This window comes from Platalea leucorodia, assembly GCF_965183815.1.
Source record: "Platalea leucorodia genome assembly, chromosome: 16".
NCBI lineage: Eukaryota > Metazoa > Chordata > Aves > Pelecaniformes > Threskiornithidae > Platalea > Platalea leucorodia.
The window spans coordinates 11,516,431-11,534,168 of NC_138838.1; the positions used below are offsets into that span (position 1 = coordinate 11,516,431).

Genomic DNA, 17,738 nt, shown 5'->3' on the forward strand with positions numbered 1-17,738 from the left:
CCTACTTCAACCACCAGAGACCTTTGGCTGTGTCCTCTAACAGAAAGGAGCAAATGAACTTAAATTCTGTCGTTTCTCTGGGAGAAATTTTGTGTGGTTTTCTGCTATTAACAACCACAAATTTTAAGTGCTGTAGAAACTATGCACAGCAAAGAGACGCTATTAGGAAATACTACAGGGGGTGGACTCGCTTCGTTGAATGTATGAAATGAGACACAAGTGCTGTAGCAGTCCAATTGCTCCTGAGGCTGTGGCTTAAGAAAGCCCCTTTTCAGGATGCAATTAAACACATTTGAATTCCTCTGATGTTCGTGGTGTCGTGTATTTCTTGCCTTGGGATTGTCACGGTGTGTGTGTTGCCTTGTAGAGGTTCTGTCATGGCCTAATGGAGGACTAGGGACTTTGTAAATGCGGAGAAGAATTACAGATCTCACTCAAGGCAGCACCCAACTATTGTATTTAGTCTTTGAATTGAACCCTTTCCTGAAAGGGGACCTGAGTGCTGTCAGTGAACAGGATCATTTGAGAACATGGATTTTCTGCTGAAGATTGTTGAAGACATCAGCGTTTCTCTTTTCATTAGGAGAAAATTGAACCTTCTTTTCTGCTATTTTAAGGGGCAGATTTTCTGGGAAAGAAATTAAGAGGGTTAGTCTTCCCCTGCCAGCCCCATGCAGTGTATGGAGAGCCAAGGCAAACCTGCAGTACTGTGCAGAAGTAGGAAGCTCTCCCAGCGCTCAGCTCTAGAGCATACCTTTCTCCTGCAGCCGTATTGTATTGCCTGATGCAGGATTACGGACCCATCACAAGTTGTCATCACGTGCTGTGGCAGGTCTGGCACGGCTTCACCCCCTGCTACGCTATGGACACGTGGCTTAGGTGCATTATGTCCTTTAGGAGGAGAGAATTTGGGCAGTGCCCCACCAGTGCTGTCATGGGAGACTTCGTGTGACTGGTACCACCTTATAAAATTGTGCGTTGTGACTTGTTGCTGCGTGTTAGGTGTTCGGTATGGAGCAGTGTTGTCATCTTGTCTTACATAACGAATGCCGCAGGCACAGCTAGCGGGGAGGGAGGAAGGGAACACAAATTCACATTTCAGCTACTTTGCTAGGCAGCAGGAAAGAGAAACAAAGAGAACAAACTCATTTTCCTTTTTGTGGGTCGCCTTTTAGAAGCTGGAAAGCTCTAGGCAGCACATTCAGCTTCAGAATCGGTCTTCGGTTCCAAATCTGTTCAGGCCATTAATTATCTCAACAGTGACAAGTGATAATTTGTGTCAGTGCCACCAAAGAAGTGAAGGGAGCATTGTTGTCAGTATGAAAATGTGTTTTGGACACCAGTGCTCGACGGATGAGAGGTGGATGCTCACCGTGAGCACGCAGCATGGATAAGAGCATGTGTGTTGTGCTGAGAAGGCACAAAACTGCTCCTTGGCGTGATGCGAATTTCAGCTCCAACCACAAGAAGCTGTGCAGTGGCACGGCAGGAAGCATAGCACACTGGGGGCTGCAGAGAAAAGTACCATCCTCTTCATCTGGCAAAACACCATCCCACAGCGTGCCTGCGGCACAACATGCCACTGTCCCTCGCTGGACTGGGGTCAAGGAGATGTTTGGGGCAGCAGATAGCTCCACAGAAAGGAATGACAACTTCCCGCGTGGTTCAGAGACCACCGTGCTGAGCAGCCCCCATGTTCCTGTTGACAGCCGCGCTTGGGAAGTGATTCTGCTTTGGGTAGCCAGCTTGCCATCCTGCCACTAAAAGGCAGCATTAAGCTCCCCGTTTCTGAGGTGGACCTGTTGCTGTGCTGGCATATGCTGTAGGAACAAGCAGGGGGTCTTGGCTGTGAGCAAGCTCCCAGCTGGCTTTGGATGCTCATTTGCTATAGTTCCAGTTTCTCAGTTTGATGTTGCTTATCTCTTAGTTGTCTTGTTGTCATTCTGTAGGTGGTAGGAGATAGGATCTCACTGCCAAGACGCTAGCACAGACTGTGCTGTAGCTATATGTGGTGCCTTACAGAGAGAATGAAAAGGTGAGCCTGTGCTCAAGGATTGCCTGATGATGGTATGGCAGGAGGTCCCTGGAAAAGCTCTGCCTGTGTTATCTCAAATCCTGCTCCATGCTTCTGGTCTCAGTGGGAATATCTCCTGTTGAAACAGCTGGGTGTCTTCTTGGGGTTGTGGCCAGCTCCTCCCAGAGAAAGCTGGGAGACAAGAATCTTCTTTTTACCATCCTCCCTGTGGCTTTCCCAACTAAGTGTGAAGCTCTGTTTGATAAGAAGCAAACTTCTGTTCATCAGGTTTGACTTATTTTCTGCTACACTTTGCATTTTGTTTGGGTTTTGTTTTTTTTTTTTTCCCACTCTTTTGGGGTGTATGGTCTGCAATGGATTTACAGCCTATTCCTTTCAGCCTAGTATGTGGGAGTTTTGGAGGAGCTCAAATGTTGGGCTTTTCCTAAAGCTGCAGAAGCGGAGAAGATATTTTTGGTAGGTGACTACCTAGCCCGAGATACCTAATACAGACCTGTTTGGGGACTTTTTTAGATCTTGTTTAGCATCTGTCTGTGAATTAGGTAATCCTTACGGGCTTCTTCTATTCATAACTCGGAACCAAGACATCCTGAATCATTAGTTAGAGCCATGATTTTCAGAAAATCCTTGACGATGGACTGACTAAAAGTCCACACCCCAGTGGTAGCGAGTGCTAACATAGTAATGTGGACAGCGAGTATACAGATACGCGTTTGTCAGATACACGCTGTGTATTCCAACACCTCTCCACGTAGTCTTTCACTGGAGAGCTTTCTGTAAGAAGAGTCTGAATGCTGACCGCTTTTACTTTTATCTCCTTTTGCAGGAAAAATCAGCCAAATGGGCAGGAACCCCTCAAGAGGCAGGGATCAACCACAAGCAAAACACCCGTCCTGACACCTCAGGCCATCAAACACATATGGGTTCGGACAGCATTGATTGAGAAAGTGCTCGACAAGATTGTGCAGTATATTGTTGATAACTGCAGGTAAGGAAAGAATCAGAAGCGCAGGGATTTGTTGGACTGATGTGTTTAGGTATCTGCAACGAGGGATTTAATCAAAAGTCGTCTTCAAACTTCTGTGATGCAAACTTCTGATAGGAAGAAAACCAGATGCCTGGACATTTAGAAGAGATTGTACTTTTGTTTTGAATCATTGACATGTTTCAGACTTACAAAAAATGTTAACAGCCAGACAGCTTTCCAGAAATCAGCTAAAAAATTAACTTGCAGTTTATTAAGGACCTCTTTTATTTTTTCCTAAAGTTGGCAATATTGAACAGTGCTATCATAAAGGGTAATGCGTTCAGAAGCATGTGAAGCCCTGATCCTTTCCACTAGATGCCCAGATTCTAATGGGACCTAAACCTCAGCGACTTAGTGGAATAGAAATGTCTTCTAATAGGTCAGGAGTGCTTAATTCACTCACATTAGTTAAAAATAATCGTTTGGAATTTTAGCATGTCTGGGAAGAAAATGCCCTTTGTAGGTAAAAGAAGAGGAAATGAATTTACAACAGGAGGAGTTAATGACATAAACCCTTAGGGCTGTGAAAAAAGGTTTTTTAATCATGTTTCCTTTTTAGAAAATTCAAGTTTTGTGTAAAGTGAATCTTCCCTTGCAAAACCAGAGAAGAGCATCAATGCTTTATGGATGTAATCCCCAGGGACTCTTTAAGAGGAACAGACGAGTCCTCTCTGTTCTATGACATATTCTACCATCACTGCCTACTGTCAAGCATTAGCTTTGGTTTCCCAAGAGATGGTTCTTAACTCTACCCTTTGTGTCTTCCTGCCCTCCCATAACTGATAAAGAAGAATTAAGGGGCACACTGGGGACAGTTTCCCATAAGAAGAGAAAGGTAGGAACCCTAAAGCTTGATACGGTCCCAGAAAAGTACGTCTGTAGTTGCTGCCATTGCAATTTCTTGGCAGTGGTGCTCTTGCAGTTCTGCACTGGGGGGACACATTCTTGGCTTTCCAAAGCCCATGGGTCTGCACAAGGAAGAGAGCTAGGGCAGAGGAACTTATTCTCACAGTATTTTCCAAGTTTGCGTTACTGTTTTCCTTGTCATCAGCTTTATTTTCATGATCTATCTTGCCACTAGAAAGACAGAGAATGGAAGAAAGGTCTTTGTGCTGTTCAAAGCAAACTGTTGCTCTGGGATATCTAATGCCAGTTTGTTTTAAGAGCTATGTGCAGAAGAGACAGTGGGAGGGTTGGCTGTGTCCCAGAGACACAGTTAATGAAAGCATTTTAGTCCAATGTATCAATTTGTCTGCTGATACATGGATACAAGGATTTTTTAATTAAAAAGTAATTTGCCTGGAGACATGACAAGAGAGTTCGGTCTCAATTGTTATATTATAGGTGTTCATCTTACTGCCTTCTCCATCTATTCAGATGAGTTAGGATCAGGGCCTTAATTGCAGGTGTGTGATTTTGAGAACCCGACCTAGTGAATAAAACGAACCTCTTCATAAGGCTTTTTCTCATGCCTTTTTGTGACATTACTGCTCAAATGCTCGACGTTTAAGTCCTTCAGCTCTTCTGTTCTTGAGGAAGATGGTTTAGAGTTTGAGCCCCACCTAGTGGAAGAGACAGCAGAGGATAATGACAGTTCAAGAAATTTGGGTGTTTTGATTTTTTGGCTATGTGGTTTTATAAGTCAGCTTTGCCTGCTGTGATGGGAAGACTTTGGGGTCATTGCAAGAGCTACTATTTGTAGTAGTTCATTGTTCCTGCTAGTGTTTCAAGATTATTCCTCACAGATGGAAGAGATGTTTAAGAATGTGTGGATCTCTTGGTCTCTGTGGAAAACTGACAAAATTGCTTGCAGAGAGTTATTCTTTGTCTCCATATTGCATTAGTGCCCAAAGCCCCAGATCGAATATACTGGGTAAACACATTTAGCAAAAGGCAAGCTCCTGCCTCTCGAGAGCTCAGTTCGAAAACAGATGAAGCAGAATGAGCATACTGAGAGGAAGTGACTTGCCTGAGATTACGCAGCTCATCGGGGCAGAATGTGGATCCAAAGTAAGGGTGGTGGTCATCTTGTTAAATATAGTAGTCTGGAGTGCAGGTTTATTGAACTGGTTGTACTAGGCTCCCTTTATGCTCCGCAGAGATCTAGTTAACATTATTGTTATAGTTCAGGAAATTATATAATTCTAAAGCAGATGTTTAAAATAGGACAAATTAATTTCTCCATAGCTTTCTTAGGATATATTGTAATGGTCTTTAAAAATAGTTCAGGACACACCATGTTGTAAAAGCCGCCTTTACCTGCGAACCCAACACAACATTTCTTCTTTACGTGATCAGTAGGTGAGCCAGTCAAGCTCCATTAGAGCTTTTAGAGGAGATGCGTGCATCGATGATTTCGAGGTAGTCCTAGTAACTGCTTTTCCACTACCTGTCAAGTTCAGAAAATATATGGGGTTTGGATCCCTTTGGTCCTGTCTCTGGCTGTTTAGATACACAGTTTTCCGACTGGCCCATTGTGTGAGAGTGTATTTGATAATCACAGCAAAATTCTGTTGCCGGAATTCTTGTGTTGGAACTGTAATGAAAACCAAGCTTTGAAAACATGTGCTGCTTCACTATGTGCACAGCACTCCAGATGTACAGCCTAGATCCTGTTTTCTGCCTTGGTAAAACTCTTAGAACCCTAAACTCTTAAATCTTCCCTTTTATATGGGTAATTTAATTGTCTGCATTTGCTCTTGAAATGAGTTTTTGGCCTCAGTTTTTATTAAGTATGAAGTCTGACCTGGAACGTGGCTTCAGTAGTCGTGCTTCCCCCTGCACACGCAGTCAACTTCCACTGGACTCCTGGGGGCCACAGCAAATGCTGAAGGAATTGTCAGGTTAATAGCAGCCTGTCTAGCTTCTCTGCCCTTCTCTCTTTTGCTTCCTTTGGCACACTTTCTGGTAAGCAGTAACGTGTGATATTTTTAAAGTCAATGGACTCGTGCTACTAGGAGGCGTAAGACTTTTAAAAATAACAGCCAGTGATTTTAACTGGACTCTGATCTTTTATTCCTAGTAAATATTATGAAAAAGAAGCTTTACTGGCAGATCCTGTTTGTGGCCCAATACTGGCTTCTCTCCTGGGTAAGTTCTTGCAAAGTTACTTCTTAGGCGAAAGAAAATAAATAGTTTCTTAAAACGTTTTGTATTATGATAGTGTTACAAAAGGTGATTTTTCTCTCTAGCATGTAGTTTAATTATTTATAATAGAGCAAACCAGAAGATGTTGTTTTGTTGCTTACGAGACCAGTAGAGACCAGTCATCTGTTTTTATTATTAATTATCAGTTGGATCAGAGAACAGAATGGGAATGGCTCTTTACTGAATGCTTGCTAGCAGACTGTAACTACTAATGCTGCTTAGGCAAGGTATTGTGTCCTACAGGAATATTTTTATACAGCCCTAGATAATAGGACCTGATATGTTATTATATGTATTGCCTATATTATGGGCTGATCCTGTAGGATCATTAAATGACCATTAATATTCACTTGGCTTGAGAAGGAAATCCCGCTTTCAGTACTTGGCCAGCAGGATAAGACTAAGTATGTTTCTGAACAGACTCAGAAGGTTTCTCTCTTGGGCTCTTTTCTTAGTGGGACCATGTGCTCTGGAGTACACCAAGCTAAAAACAGCTGATCACTATTGGACAGACCCTTCAGCAGATGAGCTTGTTCAGCGACACCGGATTCATGGAGTACATGGCCGCCAAGACTCTCCTTCAAAGCGCCCAGCCCTGGGAGTAGGTATTTACGGTGTAGCTATTCCTGAGTTAAGGCACAGGCTGACAATAAAAAACAAACCCAGGAAGGAGAGATCTGAATTTAGAACAACCTTTTTTTCTCTTCTGTAATGGAGCTTTTATCACAGATTAGAAGGCCATTTGGGCCCAAATGTCCTCTTTATCTGTATGTAGAAAAGTTTGAGGTCCAGGACTAAATTCCGTGGCTTTTGACACTTGTGATCAGACCAGGTAGTTCACAAGAAATTTTGAGCTGCCTTGGTCAGGGATGAGTGAGAGCTCAGGTCATTTCTCTGCAAGGTCTGCTGGCTCCAGAAGGAAGTTCCACTCTACAGAGATGGGTCTAAAAGGAACTGTTCCTGTTCTATTGGCCTGCCGGTACAGTCATTCCCATCCTACCTGATCTGCCTTGGCTGTGTTTGTGTGTGTGCTAGATCCGGAAACGACATTCAAGTGGGAGCACGTCAGAAGATCGCTTTGCTGCTTCGGCAAGAGAGTACGTGGAGTCTTTGCACCAGAATTCCCGAACGCACCTCTTGTATGGGAAAAACAACGTCTTAGTCCAGCCGGTGAGTACATTGAGTTTTGGGCCAATACCCACAGCTGCTCCCTGGCTGTGACTTGAGAAGTCAGCAGTATAGGTAGGAATATAACCTAGGCTTGTCAAGTACTGGCTTAATGTCTTGTCCTCAGGACAGTGCTGCCTTCCCACTTCACTCTATTATGCTGAGGCAGATTAAGACGTGACAAATGCTTTCACTGCCTGACCAATGTGAACTGTGAAGTGGGCATATAGGTAGGAACAGACATACTGGACTGTATTTCATAAACCCAGTGACTGTACTGTGTTTTTTCCCCTCTTTCTAATAGCAATATTAAATACCAATACTTTTGGTGTTAAGGTTTCCCTCAGCAGTTCCTAGATAATGCACTGCTCTGGAACTTGTGGGACATAGGAAGACTGGAACATGACAGTTATAGTTGTGCACTTGAGTCACCTGGATTGTCTGTTTCTTGCTTCTGTGAACAGAAAGACGACTTGGAGGCAATTCCTGGGTATCTCTCCCTTCATCAGTCAGCAGATAGTTTGACTTTAAAATGGACTCCAAATCAGCTGATGAATGGAACGCTTGGAGATTCAGAGCTGGAGAAAAGGTAATCATTGCATTCTGGAAAAGATCAGAAGCGTTCATGGTGTTTATTTCTTGTCTACTTGGCCATATGACATAAGTGTAACAAGGCTGATTTAATTGAAGGGGTTCTGAATAGTGCATAAGTTGAGGTGTCAGGCAGCTTGGGTTCTGTTCCTGTTTTGCCACAGATTAAGCAACTTTCCAAAGGTCCTGCAATACACTTGGATATAAGGCCTTTTCAAAAGGAAAACAAAAACCCACTTTCCCAGGTGTTCGTACGAAAAGGCTCAACACTACCTTCCATCATTACAATTCTAGTACCTCCCTTCAGAGGGTCACAGATCACTTGGCAAGCATGGCTAATTTCAACCTCAAAAAAGAGACCTGCAGCGTCATTCTTCCGTTAGATCAGTTATTCATCTAATTTGTCATTCTGCTTCAGTGGAAGGACAAGTAAAGCCTTGAACCAGGCAGGTATGTCTCCTCAGGGAATGCTTCCTTCAACCCCAGAACAGTGCTCTCCAATGTTTAATCCACTCCATTCTTTTTTTAAAACTTCATGTGCATTTTTAAATAGAACCTTAATGAAGCCCTCTACCGTGCTTTCATTGCTAAACTCTGTTGAGGTTTTTCTCGGAAGGGTTCGGATCTGTTTCCAGTGTTTAATCTGTAAGCTCGAGCCCCAATGGATTTACATGCTGCTGCCCATAAATCACATGTGCAAGACAGAACTGAACCCCGCTGTCCTGAAACCCAGCTACAAGACCATCATGAAGTCTGCGCCCCAGGCGTTTTAATCTTAGCCAGAGCATTGTTGTAACCTGGTATGGGGTGGTGGGAGGGAGGGGAGGTGACAAGGGAAAGGGAGGTTATGGCAAGGCTAGTGCCAGATGTGGAGAACTAGATCCTTTGCCTTTTACTTGACTATTAATTTACCTTAATTGACCAAATTTAATAAGCAGTTATTAACTTAGCAGAGTCTTTTTATTGGGTGCTTGGAACCACAAGCACTCCTGAATATGGGAAAAAAAAAATGTTTCCTGCCCTTTTTCCTTCCCTATTAGTGTTTACTGGGACTACGCATTAATAGTGCCACTCAGCCAGATCGTCTGCATTCACTGCCATCAGCAACGTAAGCATAAACCTTCTTCTCACGGGGGCGCTCCCAAAGCCCCTTTCTGCCAGGTGAATGTTATTGCTGCTAATGCTGCTACCATTTTATATGGTGCCTGTTAGGGGTTTATTGCAAAAGGAGGCAGACCATTTTTCTTCTTCAGATGTCTTCACTGAAAGGCCTGGTAAGAACTCCTCTGCCTAACACTGCTCCAGTTGTCAGTTGCTTTCTATGTTCTTTGTTTCTTCTGTGTGCTTTGTTTTTTCTGAGTGATCTGTGCAGAACAGCACTTGCGGGAAACTGTCAGCGGCAGGTATTAAACATAGAAGTTTTGGCTCTATTAAGCATGATCCTCCATCCATTGACCATTACAAGAAAGGAGAGGGGGGGAAAAAAAGCAGGTCTGTCAGCCACGTCTGTAGTGGGATCATCAGCCTGTAGAAAGGGAGTGCGTGTAACCAGAGCCACCCTCTGTCACCCCCTGACCGTCCAGTTCTCGGCAGCCCATTCTGCTCAACGTAGGGAGGGGAATCTGGAACAAAACGGCTCTCCCACTGCTTTTCCTTACTACAAGCCTTAAGTCAAAATCACAGAGCAAAGACAAAGAATATTTAGAAATTTTATTTGGAGTCAGATTTGAGATACAGTTGGACTAAAGCAGCTTTTGATCTAAGAGCCTGTTTTAGAAGATAGTCTATGTATATTGCTTTAAAATACATAAGCAGGAGAGCCACTTGAATGATCGCTTTTCCTCCCTCAGTGTCATTAACACTTCTAACTAGTTATGGACATATGGGGATGAGTGTTAAAATCTAGAATCCTAGCTGGTAGAGGATGACAACGGTAACATTAGTTCAGGTCCATTTGCCTCACTTCAGTAATCTTCCCCAGGACATTTTGTGCCTGACCAGTATTTCACTGACTGGTCATCACCACTCGGCTTTGTGGCAGTTCCTTAGGAAAAGGGGAATTCAATGACAGACGTGAAAAACACAACAGCCTTTCTTGTTCTTCACTGAGAAAGCTGTTTCAGTAACAGGTGCCAGGTGTATACACAACATGATTTTTGTTGTTTGCACAAGATGACAGACACTTGGCGGTCCTGCCGCAGCACCTAGTTACCAGGCTGGAACTTGCACAGCCATGCTGTCGAACACATCCTGCTCTTGGAGATCCCCCCTTTACCCAGGTGGCTCCAGATGCCTCATTCATTCAGTTTTGGAAAAGGAAATTAAGAACCTAATTCACTTATATTCTTTTGAAAATTGTACGAGATGCAGATTATTATGCTTAAAAGAGTATCCCGAGCCCAGGGTGGATTTCCTTATTTGTGCTAAATTTCTAGTGACAGTGAAGATAGATGAGAAAAATTTACAACAGGGAATGTGACTTGCTAATTCCCACAAGAATAAAGCTGACAGCCTCTGGTTATATCCATTAGGTTGGTTTTCATTCTAAATTGTGTGTCCTTTGTCAAGTTATGTCATACACCAGAGACTTAGCTTAGTTATTCCTTTATTATATTAGTGTTCAGAATCACTTTAAATGTTTCTGCATGAGGCCTGTCGTAGTTTGCTTATATCTTGAGCTTCTTTAGGACTAAAAGACTGAGATCATCCCTAGATCACACTGCGACTTACAGAGATTTATTTATCTACTTAGAGATGATCGCAAATAAAATTTACTTAGAAGGTAAGAGCAAAAAATAGAGGTTCCGCTGTAAGAGTGTGGACTCCCCTTGTCCTCCTTTGCAGCAGAAAGCAGATGGACATTAGTCTTGGTGAGTCAGGATGGAACTCAGAGACCTCCGTTGCACTTCCCCCAAGGAGGTCACCTCCTCGCGTTTCTTTCCTGTCTGGAAAATGGTCTTCTGCCTCGCGGTCAGCTGGAGCCACCGCTTTGGTCCCAACAGGGCAAGGTACTGCCTTTTCTGATGAGCTGCTTGTTGTAGCTAGGCCTGATCTTAATGTCTTTGTTCAACCAGCATCCTGCTCCACAGTCTGGGCATTGATTTCCAGCTGCTTTATAGTAAAGTGGGAGGCAAAATAACTCCATTTAGTCCAATTTGATTCTTCTACAGGTAGTCTCTAAAAATTGTTCATACCTTCATTACCCCATTGAGCAATGAGCTGGAATCTGTTATTGTATCAAAATATGAACCCAAATGATAGGGACCAAGACTGAAATGGACTGGGACATACTTGCTGTCAGAGGCTTGAATTATTAAAGAAGCTGGTGCCCAGCTCCCATGGATTACAAAACAAAGCTGTGTTTTAAGTACACAGAAAAGTTGTGTTAAGTACCCCTAAACCACCTGCTATATATGATTCTACTGTTGTTTTCTCCCTCACCTTTTCCCAACATTGAAAGTTCAGTTTTAAGATTTAAGATGCCAAAGGGCTGAAGTACTTAGTTTGTTGGGCTCTGTTAGTCATTCGTAGCTGAATGTATGGAATCATTATTTTCTCTAGGGTAAGGTATTCCCAAAGCTTCGAAAACGGAACAGCAACAGATCAGTAGACCTAGAGGAAATGCCAGCTGAAGACACTTCCACTGACTACGTGTTCAGAATTATCTATCCAGGACACAAGCATGATAACAGTAAGTGCCTTTGTTCTGCTTTGTTAAAAAAACCAAACCAAAACAAAAACCTAAGAAAACCTTGAAGTAATATCCTGGGAGGTAACTGAAGGTAACAGACAAGCCAGGTTTTTGTGGGGGGGGGGAAAACCAAAACTATCACAAAATTTCATTGTGTGGTAATTGCGATCAACAGGTCCAGCTTACTGTAGGTTTCCTTAATGCAGTGAAACTTGTTATCTTAGTGGAAATGGAGTTGAGGTGGGGAATCTTATTTGTATTTACTCTGTGTTTTGCAGAGGAAGTTTTCCAAAATACTCCCCTGGGCTTGCAAACTGAGACTAAAAGCAAAAAGATCGCTTGACTAGCCAAGAGCAGTTTTGCTCCCAAAGTGAGGATATTTTTATTGGCCACACTGCTTGCTCATAATGTTGTTACTAGGAAAAAAACCCCATAAACTCAACTCTTAAAGTACCCCAAGAACTCCCTGGGCTAAGTTTTCCTGGCTTGGAAGCAAGAACTTAACAATGGATAAATAAAGGCCCTTCCAAGGAAACTAAATTAATTCCCAAGCACCAAACCACCTCATGTCATCAGTGAATACAAATTCCTTACATGCAAGAAGGCATTTGAGCTAGTTCTCAAACAGCATGTTCAGTTTTATTCCCCTTGGCAAAGAAGCAAGAATTTCCCAGGAAGATCAGACTCTAAAGTTTACAGGGGATTTGGATTTACTGCTCATATTGGGACTTACTGCAGCTGAAAAAGCAGAAATCTCAGCTGAACCCTCCTTACCCCAGGGGACTGAACCACAATGGTGGCCATGCTTTATTAGGGCTTCTGGATTTGCACAGGTAAGTTCATGCACACACCAGCAAAAGCATGTTCTGCCTCTGCCTGAATCAAGGGGACTGCAGATTCTGTGGGCACATTCAGCACAGACCTGCCTGTTGAGTGCAAGACAGAGCGAGCTGGCTCCTGCCTCAGGCTTCCTTCGCAGGAGGCCTGTGCCTTGCATGTTTGCAGTGCCAGACAGAGCTGGGGAGCAGAACGTTTGCTGTCCAGATGCATCTGGCACAGGTTTCTGAGTGGAAAAGAGGCCACAGCGTTGATAAGGGCATGGTGAGGGAGAGAAGCTAGTTGGAGCCTAGAATTCCCGTGGAGTTCTGCTAAAAAGCATACTCACCTGCTGCAGGCTGGCATTGGGACCTTTCTCCATTGCCATGATGTGACACGTGTGCTCTGGGAACACAGCCTGTGCACAGTCAAAAGCTGGCCTGTGTTTGGTGGAGCATGCTTTTTTCCTGTAACTCATTTTTCATACCCATTTACAGGAGCTTGTGCCTTCAAGAAGAGGGCAGGATTCAAGTCCTTTGTCTTTGCTGAACATGTCCTTTTGAGCTTTCCCGCAGAATCGAGTTCTCTCTTCTTATGCTCCTCTTTCACTATTTTCTTTGAGCAGTAACTATTAACTACCACCACTTAGCTGCCAGCCGCTCTGCCTCTGTTGACGATGATGAGGAGGAGGAAGATAAGCTACACGCAATGCTATCAATGATCTGCTCTCGGAACCTCACAGCTCCTAATAGGATGAAAGGTTTTTATCCTCCTCCCTCTGTGTCCCAGAGCTCTATTGCAGCTCGTTCCACTGATGCATACAACAGTGTTGGCATTATTACAGGGAAAAACATTTCACTCACGCCATGAGATCTGGAGATTAAGCTGACTGTGCAGAGGCTGGGAATATGCTCACAACCTATGGGAAGTGGAAACAACAGCATCTTCCCTCTGCTTTGAGCGTGTGTGCTGCTGAACAGACAAACCTTCCCTCCTTCCGGAGGCTTCCTGCCCCACCTTCATAAAAGCTGGATACTAGAGCATGTTCTCACAAGCGAAGGAGGGAGTATAACAGGTCTTTGTATCCTCCTTCCGTGAGTTAGTCGTGTACAGCGTAACAGACTGGGGAGCACAGCCTTGTATAGGGAGGACCGGAGGTGAACCATTACAGCAGTAGGAGTGATGTGCTGGGCAAAGTCAGAAATGGAGTGTGCCTGTGTAGACAGAATAGGGCAGAAGTGTAGTGAGTTACAGTTTCAGCCCAGGGATGGTGCAAGCATGCATGCTGCCACGCTGTGGATACCTCTGTAAGGTAGCAGAAGCGTGCAGAGAAGATTGTATGTGGTTGGGTGCTTTCGTTCCACTTTTTGCATTCATAGGCTAGGTGGGTTTCAGATGATGGGCTGCAAGACCCTCCACCCTCCAAAAATTTGTCATCTAATTCTTTTCCTAAAGCAATTCATAACAGATGTATTAAGTTGGTATTCTCAAGAAGTGTATGTATTAGCAAGCATTCAGGATCTCGTAGTGTAGTCCTGGAGACTGAGAAGTCCTTGCTTTCTCAAAGGAGGAAGCTGAACGGTGTACAAAATAATCCATTCCCCAGGCCAAACCCCTCCTGCACAGCTTGGATTCTAAGGCTTGCAGTTGTTCAGAAGACAGGCAGGTGTTGTCGAGGCCTCTCCACTAGTTCATGTGAAATCTCTCCCCCCCTCTAGGCTTAGCAGTTACTGCACAGCTTCAGTACCGCCAGACTTTTGGCCTTGATACCTCTTGAGTGCATGTGTCAAACCTGGCATGCTCCTGTTATAATCAAAACAACAGCCTCCGCCTCTTCCTAATAACCGGAGTGTATCAGCAAGAACAGAATCTTCTCTGTTATCAGGCTGTAAAGTAGCTGTCAAAGTTTGCCATCTGCAGAGGAAGTAGGAAGGAGAGCAACTGCTTGCAAGTTTGGCTCTTGTCTGTTGTTCATTCATTACGTTAGCATGAACATGCTTTTTCTGGTATTTCTATTTCCTAAGAAAAACACAATGTATCTTGACTCCAAATAAGACACTTTAAAAGTCATTTAAATGTCCTTTTAAAGACCTTTAAATAGCAGAGCAATGATTTTGGTTCCAAATGGATGTTAGCCCTGGTCTGGTGGGACTGACTGTAGGAGACAATAATTGCCCTGCATCTCTGTGTGGTGCTTAAGTTCTGTTTAGATAGATATCAGCATGTGTGCAAGGAGATGCTCCTCATTTCTTGTAGGCTGCCCACACACTTATCCCTAGGTAGTAGCCCCTAGAAACTGATAAAGCCCAGGCCAGGTTAATAAAGAGTTCTTGGAAGGTATGGATGGAAAGAAACTCCAAAAATGCAGCATTCCCCTTGAAAAAAGACACTGTTTCAGGAAGTTTCTGTGTGTCTTAACTGATCGTGTCTGGATATGGGTAACAACTAACACTGCCACATACACATGTTGAGAGGCTAACGCTGTGATCTAAAGCATAAGAAACACAATGTAGTCTTTAGTCAGGTGATGGCAATTTTAAGTTATCCCACTAGAACGGCTGTCAGATACCTGATTTTGCTTATTTAATCTTGAAGGTAATGGTAGAGTTAGGAATACGTCTGCTGTTTGAGTAGTGATTCTTGCTGAACTAGATTGGACTGGCTGTTGTCTCTCCAGCAGCATCCCTTTTAAATAATGACAACACTGTTGTAGCAGGTTTGCTAGCCATTTGCTTTTACATTTTGCAACATGCTCGACTTTTGCATGTAGCTGAAGTTACAGATAACACCACTACAATTAAATAAAAGATGCTGTTCACTCTAATTCTTCACTAATTCAGGTACCTTTCATCTGAATCTTTAGGTTCTGTGGGGTTCTTGCCTTGTTTCTCTAAAACAGAAGATAAAAAATTAAAACTGAAAAACCCACTTTTCTTGTCTGTAGAGGGGAGGCAAAAAATAATGATCTAAAAATGTTTGTCCCATGGTTTTTATTTGAACCCAATAAGAAGCTGCGATAAATACTGGGTCATTCAGCTCCTTCCTGAAGAATTAAGGTGAAGAGCATTTTTGCATCACACTTTGTTTTGTGAAATGAAATACACGTGACTGCTTCCGCATGAGCCTGTGCTTTTTCTGTTAACAAATGTTTTTACTCCACTCCTTCCTCACCTCTGCCCACTTTCTAATAGGCACTACTAAAATGCTTTATGCTACCTTGATTTAAAATGCATGAGATGGTTTGGAATTGCCCCTACCACCGCCCAACAAATGTATGTTTTAAAAGCACGGCCCAGGGGACTGGATTTTGCTTACAAATGTTAATTTAGTGACCTACAGTATTATGGCATTTGCCTTAATTTTAATCATGGGTGAGCTGAAAGGCCAGTTATTTATTATAAAACAAAAAACCCACGAGCTCAAATGCCAGCTGGGAAAGTTGAAGAGCTGAAGCCACGCTTTCTGAAGGCAACTGGTGATTTTTTGGGGTTGCCTTCCTGAAGCTGGTTAAAAAGGCAAATAGATTTGGTGGAGCAGGGATAACTCAAGGAGCTGCACTGTACCATTGGATCACATTTTCCTGCAGAGTATCCTACTTCTATAAACATAGCGTTGACATTAGTAGGACTTGAACTATCCTGCACTAAATATTTTAGGGTCTGGTTCTGAGGGGGAAAGAAGCATCTTCTGAAAATAACTGAATCAGTTTGTCTTAATTTCTTTTACGCCCAAACTTTCACCGTAGCTGGACTAGCAGTTACATGGCTGATTCCAGGAACTGCGGAATGAAATTCTGAGACCCGAATTAAACAGAAGGTCAGGTTAGATGATCTCTTCTGGCCGCGAATAACATCACCAGAGTATTACACAAGAACCAGTTTCAGTTGTTACTGCAGCACCCTTTTCTCTGTTCTCTTGAAACACAAACTGCAATGTGCATGGGCAAGAAAGGGGAAAACGGTGAAGGGATTTGACTTCATGGGAAGTGACCATGCACAGCATGCAGCTGGTTCAGGCGTGCCGAGAGCAGTATTTCTGAGGTCACTAGGATGGTGCTCTCCCCTTTATGCAATCGAGGTTCAGAGCCTGCTGAGGAGTAAAGCATGAAGCCATCAGGATGCACAGAAGGAAGAGGGGGAAAGAAGAAAAAAGGTTGATGGCCTGCTGTTTTGTTTGCTTTTTTCCTTAGACACCAGCGAAATGATAGAGATGCAAGGCTTTGGGGCAAACCTGCTTTCGTGGCAGCTGGAGCACTGCAGCCAAGGCTCCTCATGTGTCTCCTGTTCAACGGGCAGCTCTCCCTACGATATACCCAGCTGTTGCAACTGCATCCATGATAGGTAAGCAAGTTGTGCAGAGAGCTTACCTGTGCATGCCACAGTTTAAAAGCAGGATGGTTTTACTGGTTGCAGCACCAGAGACAGAGAGTAACAATTTTCAAGAGGTTTCTAACATAAAAAAGATGGAGTTACACAGCAAGAAATTTAGTTTATTAAAACTAACCTATTAAACTGCTCTCAAGTCACATTTTGATTGAAAAATTGCATCTAGTTCTTTAGTTTAATATAATTCAGCTCTGGAAGTGTTTTCTTTAACAAGTCATTAACAATTACAACGAAGGGCAGCAATTCATCTAATTTGACAAGGACCTTTACAACGCACCTGTAGCAGTTGTAGTTAAGTGTGCCAGGTGAATCAGTTTTGGGCCAAAACGCTGGGGGGGAAAATGCTTTAAAAAGTGTAGTTTGCCATTATTGTTGTCCTTTAGCTAAATAAATCTTGGTGCAGAGAAAGAATTGCTATCTGTAGGTTATAGGGATCAGCATAAAATTCATGATGATCTCTGTCCTCGTGACCTGTCATGTTCCTGTTAATGTGTCTCCACAGAGCTCCATTAAAGATGTTGTGTGAAAGCATGAAGAGGCAAATAGTTTCCAGAGCCTTTTATGGATGTAAGTGAAGCTTCTTATATCCAGCCCTTGTGGTATCCCTACGCTTATCTAAAAAACATGTGATGTTTGTTTTAGAAAGCAGTCCAAACCCAAATTCATTGTTGTGAGTCAGATCGCCTCAGGGCAGTTTGGTGGACGCGACTCAAGTATCATACCTTCATAATTCCATTAGTTGTGGGTTTTGCATATAGCAATGGGCAAACCGAAGCTTAGTGAAGACAGAATGTAGTTTTACACTGCAGTGTACTACTCTACTTGCATTTCACTAGTCTAAGATTTATTTAATCTTTGGCTCTGTTGTAATTCTTCATT

At 43.2% G+C, this 17,738-nt stretch overlaps 1 protein-coding gene across 1 annotated transcript in view; it reads left to right on the top strand.

Moving 5' to 3' along the window:
- Positions 1–17,738, top strand: part of SGSM2 (small G protein signaling modulator 2) — a 62,705-nt gene that overhangs the window by 31,371 nt on the left and 13,596 nt on the right. Inside the window, exons 4-13 of the mRNA XM_082327934.1 lie at positions 2,862–3,023; positions 6,085–6,152; positions 6,665–6,810; positions 7,245–7,379; positions 7,841–7,965; positions 9,008–9,075; positions 10,815–10,975; positions 11,529–11,658; positions 16,664–16,814; positions 17,362–17,426. Coding sequence (XP_082184060.1) covers positions 2,862–3,023; positions 6,085–6,152; positions 6,665–6,810; positions 7,245–7,379; positions 7,841–7,965; positions 9,008–9,075; positions 10,815–10,975; positions 11,529–11,658; positions 16,664–16,814; positions 17,362–17,426 — 1,211 coding nt within the window. The remainder of the gene's footprint in view (positions 1–2,861; positions 3,024–6,084; positions 6,153–6,664; positions 6,811–7,244; positions 7,380–7,840; positions 7,966–9,007; positions 9,076–10,814; positions 10,976–11,528; positions 11,659–16,663; positions 16,815–17,361; positions 17,427–17,738) is intronic.